At 62.9% G+C, this 4,989-nt stretch overlaps 1 protein-coding gene across 1 annotated transcript; it reads right to left on the reverse strand.

Moving 5' to 3' along the window:
- Nucleotides 1-1,960: 1,960 nt before the first annotated feature.
- On the reverse strand, nt 1,961-4,524 carry LBX1 (ladybird homeobox 1). The gene is made up of 2 exons (XM_077124406.1): nt 4,200-4,524; nt 1,961-3,538 (listed from the first exon to the last, which is right to left on the reverse strand). Exons 1-2 carry the CDS (start codon nt 4,522-4,524, stop codon nt 3,018-3,020), a joined length of 846 nt encoding a protein of 281 aa, XP_076980521.1. The 3' UTR covers nt 1,961-3,017.
- Between the last annotated feature and the right edge of the window lie 465 nt (nt 4,525-4,989).

Below are 4,989 nucleotides of genomic sequence, written 5' to 3' on the forward strand. Positions count from 1 at the left end.
CCTTCCTTCTTTTTCGTCTTTCCTTCCTCCCTCGTTATTTTTTATTTCTTGGTTATATTCAATTGTCATGTTTTTCAGGCTCATTAAATCCATTTAGAGACAAAAGAATAAAAGGCAGAAGGGGAAGGGAGGGGGAGGAGAAAAGGGGGAGGGATGGGGAGGGGGAGGCCGGAGAAGCAAACAAATAACCCGCTTTAACTAGACGGGCGGATAAATGGCCCAGTTTCTCCTCAGCCCCGATGCGCCTGCTTAGCTGCGCGCCCCGCGGGCGCCGCAGCTCGGGTGGGCCTAGCCCGGGGGCCGCCGCCCCCAGCCCGAAGGGACCCGGCAGGGCCTGGCCCGGGGCCGCGAAGCGGGGAGCGGCCGTAGGTGCCAGGGCCGCTTCATTGGGATTCATGGGCGTGTTGGGCGGGCGGCCGGGGGCTCCAGGCGCTGGGCGGGGGCCGCGAGGGGGGCTGTTGCGCATGGCGGGCGCAGATGCCCGGGTGACCGCCGCGCCGCGGTCCCTGCGCCGCCTTTGTGCTGGGGAGGCGCGCGCGGGGATCTAATCCATCAAATTGTCTACAAATTGTGAAGAAAATTCAAAAACCATATGGTCGCCAGCGCCGGCGCGCTCTGGGCTGCGGAGGGCCGCGGCCGCGCCCGCACCGGGAGCCGCGGGGGGCTGGGCCCGGCTATTGTCGCCTGTCAGCGGCCGCCCGGGCCCATTCGTCCCGGCCTTCATGGTCCGCGCTCCGAATTACAGACCCATCCATCCTGAGAAAGGGCGATTTATGTCGCCCGGGAGGAACCGGCCGCAAGCCCTCACGGCTGCCCGGCCACCTCCTTCCTTCTCTCCCTCTCTTCTCTCCCTTCTCTCACCTTTCCCCACTCTTTCTCTTCTGTCACCCCCGCTTCCTCTATCTCTAGTTTTTTTCTCCCCTCCTCCCCCCAGTCTTTCTGTATCTCTCTGCATCCTCTCTCCGCTGTTTGGAGTGACTTCCTGTGCTCCCTCGTTTTCTTTCTCTCTGTCCTGTCTCTTTCGTTTCCTCCCGGACACGAACGTTTCTGACTCAGGCCCCGGGGCCCCAACGCCTGCCCAAGACCAGATGCGCGTTTCTCACATCAATTTTGCAGAGAAAGAGAGCCGAGGGGCCCGGAGGCGGGACCCCACTCTGGTGACAGCGGCCACTCGCCAGCCCAAAGACAACAAAAAGCTCAGAGAGAAACTCGTTCTGTTCAGAAAAGTGAAAGCGGGCCGAGTCCGAGATCCGGCAGCCCCGGGGCGTCACGGACCGCAGACAGTCCCTGAGAAGTTGGCGTCTCTGCCTCCAGACGAATTCGGGGCCCATAATTTGTGACTGTCACCAATTCACCCCAACTCTCAGACCTTTCGGGCTCACGTCTCCCGGTGCCGGCGCGAGCAATTCGGCCGGGTCTCCGGCCTCATTTCCCCTCCAAGGGCGAGGCGGTGAGGCCCGAACCGAAACTTGGGAGCCCCCAGGCTCTACCCCGCAGTGGGACCGAAAGATACCTGCCACGCACCGGGTGCTTAGCCCGCGTGCCCGGAGCGCAGAGATAATGCCTTTAGGTCGGGGGTGGGGCGCACGAGTCGCTGGGGAAGGTCCTCTCTCGGTATCTCTGCCCAAATTAATTTTGTGTCCGTGACCTCCCAATGCACGCATGCATTTTCTCCCAACATTGCAAGCCTTTTTTTTTTTTTTTTTTAAATACCCGGACCTGGCGAAGCCAGCGTCTCCTCTCATTTTATGGCTGCCTCGAGTCTTTGGGCAAGAAATGTCTGCTCCCACTGCTTGCCCCTCGCCCCTCACTCTCAGGCCTGACCGAGACTCCGCTAAATCTCCAAGGCCCGGGCTGCCTGCGACCAGCAGTGGCGAGAAGCCGTGCGTGCCGCGGCTTCCCTGTATCCGGCCCACTCGTTCAAACATGGTCACCGCCGGTTCTAGTAAAATGGCAAAGACTTTATTTATCGGAGAAAGAGGCCTTGGGTACAGTCCAGGGAGAAGAGGGCAAGGCAGGAGCAGGGCAGAAGCAGGGGGGACCCACCCTCACCGGGCCTCTTGGCTCTGGCCGAGTCAGGCTAGGAGCGGGGCGTTGGAGACGGCAAGTCAGGCCCAGAGCTGCGGTGGAGGTGGGGCGGGGGCTTGGGTCGGCCTCCTCTCTGTCTCTGTCACATGCAAAAAAATTCTAAAAAGAGTACAAAATAATTATAGGGCTTTGGGTTCCGTTTTCGTTGGTTGGTTGGTTGATTGGATTTCCCCCGCCCTGCTTTGTCCCCAAGAGTCGGACCCCGGCAGTAAGTCCAAGGAAACCGCGAGGGGGGAACCTTAAAAATAGCGTTAGTGGGCATTGCCAGGCAGAAATGGCATTGAAAGCAGACTTCTCTCACGTGAGGAAGATAAGATCGATTAGAAACTTGCAAGTTAGACCCGGCTACCCACCTCGTCCCCTTCCCACGCGGGGGAAAAACGCAGAAGGAAAGAAAAGAAGTCAACTGCAATAGGGCGAGGGAGGCGAGGAGGGAGCAGGCCGGTGCATTCGCCACATGCAGAGAAAAATCAAAACAGCCGGGGCCGTCCCCTCCTCCAGACCGCGGGGTTCAGTGTTCGCCGCCCTCGGTTCTGCCTCACCCTCAACAAACCCGGCAGCCCGAGAGCTTTGAAAACATCGAAATCTCCGAGATTTTAAAAAATAAAAGAAAGGGGGAAAAAAAATCAGGCTGCGGTGGGAGGAACCCGCTGTACAGGTTTAAATATTTATACAGAAGCCATACAGAATTGCACGGCGAGGGCTCTCGGGGCGGCGGAGGCCGTTCGCGGCTGCCGGCACGGCCGGCCAGCCCAGGTTTATTGCTTCGAGAGGGAAGAGGAGGCTGTCGGGGGCCCAGCCCGGGCCGGGGACAGGGGAGGAGGTGGGAGTTGCAGAGGGAGTCCCAGCTCCCCTCGGCGGTCCGGTCCAGGAGGCGGCGGGCTTGCGGGCGCTAGGAGCCCGGGGCGGCGGTAGATCCCGGGCGCCCCTCAGTCGTCCACATCGATCTCTTCGTCTTCCTCGTCCTCCGAACAGTCCTGGCTGCTGGCTGGCTGGTCCGTGAGCGGAGAGGCAGGCGAGAGCTGCAGGGGCCCGGCGCCCGGGGCCTGCGGGGCGCCTGGGGGGAGCGCGGGAGAGCCGGGCCTCGACTTGGCCCTGCCGCAGCCGCCGCCGCCTCCGCCCGCGGCCTCCGAGTTCTGCTCGAGTTCGGCCAGCGCCACGATGTCCATCTGCCCGCTGGGGCCCAGTTTCTTGGCTGACTCCACGTCGGCCTTCATCTCCTCCAGGTCCCGCTTGAGCTTGGCGCGCCGGTTCTGGAACCAAGTGATGACCTGTGCGTTGGTGAGGCCCAGCTGCTGAGCGATTTGGTCGCGGTCGGCGGGGGACAGGTACTTCTGGTAGAGGAAGCGCTTCTCCAACTCGTAGATCTGGTGGTTGGTGAAGGCCGTGCGTGACTTCCGCCGTTTCTTGGGGGTCTGCCGCTGCCCGAAGATGGTCATCCCGTCGCGACCTACGAAGAAACCACAGTATATACTCGTGCCGGGGGAGAGGAGTCCCCACCCAGGCTCCCACCCTTGTAAGACCCCCACTACACCCGGGCCCATCCCGCGGCCTGCGCTCTGCAGCTGCGCCCTTCTTCTTTTTATTTTGGTCCCCGTTCCTCCTTCTCCTGTCTCTGGTCCAACGGAAGAACCCCCCCCCCCCCAAATTGTTTTGGTCTCTGCCCCCTCCCTGCCTAAGAGTTGGCTTGAAAGACCGGAGAGGTGGAGGGAGCCAGACTGGGACCTCCGAATTGTAGTGTGAATGTTGGTTCTTTACTCCTTTCGAGTCACCCCGACTCTACCTTATTCCTAAGGTCCCAGCAAAAAGCTCTGGAGCCTCCACCCCTGGGAGCAGAGCTGGGAGCGCCCAGGTCACCGGGAACAGGAAGGAACCGTGCAAAACGTGCAGAATGAAGAGCTTGGGTTCCTGCCACCCCCAATCCTCCATCACCCCGACTCTGGCCTACCCAGAGGTCCTTAGGAAATAGGGTTTGGGTCCTGTCCGACCCATTCCCACTCCCAGTGTCAGCTGCTCAGGCTGGAGGACTCTGGAGCTGGCGCGGGAGAAGGTGGGCAGGGGCACAGGGCGCTGGATGCTGGGCGCAAGGGAACAGGGCGGCCGCGCCGTACCTTCGGCTGCTTGCAGGACGCTGACCTCCAGCCCCTTAAAGGTCTTGCTGGCGAGCTCCTCCAGCGCGCACAGAGGTGAGGTCTGCGAGAGCAGCGCACGGCCCGCCAGGGGCAAGCCGCCCGGCGCGTGCTTGTCCGCGGCGGCCAGCAGGTGCGCCGCCCCGCACAGCGAGTAACTTCTCCGCACCGACGGCTTGTTGAGGATGTCCTCGATGCTGAACGGCGTCAGCGGCTTGTTGGAGTTGGCGGGCGGCGGCAGGTGGTCCAGCGGACTGCGCCGCCGCTCCTCCCCCGGCGCCGCCTTGCCGTCCTCCTTGGAAGTCATCTCGGCCTCGTTCGGGGGCCCGGCCGGGGCGGCTCCGGCCGCGGGGACCCAGCCCGCGGGCAGCTCGGGCGCCGGACGACGGCGGGCGGACAGGAGGCCGCGCCGGGCAGGGCGCGGGCTGGGAGCCGGGCAGATTAACGCGGCGGCTGAGGCGGGCAGAGCAGCGCAGGGCTCCGGCCGGAGGGCGCTGACGCGGGCGCCGCCGCCGCCGCCACCACTGCCGGGGCTTCCAGCAATCCGGGGCCAGAGCCGGGGCGCGCCGCGCGGGGCTCCAGTTTCGCCAGCCCCGGTGCTATTTAAAGGTGTCAGGTGGCTCCGCAGCGGCTCCTGGCCCTGGTCCTGGAGGCAGCAGTTGGAAGAGCCGAGGCAAGGGCGCAGATCCCGGACTGCGAGGGGAGGCGGAGAGACGGGGCAATTGACTATTGCTAACAAGTTAGCCTTGATCGAGGTGTAATCAATTATCTG

Source organism: Tamandua tetradactyla, chromosome 13 (genome assembly GCF_023851605.1).
Source record: "Tamandua tetradactyla isolate mTamTet1 chromosome 13, mTamTet1.pri, whole genome shotgun sequence".
NCBI lineage: Eukaryota > Metazoa > Chordata > Mammalia > Pilosa > Myrmecophagidae > Tamandua > Tamandua tetradactyla.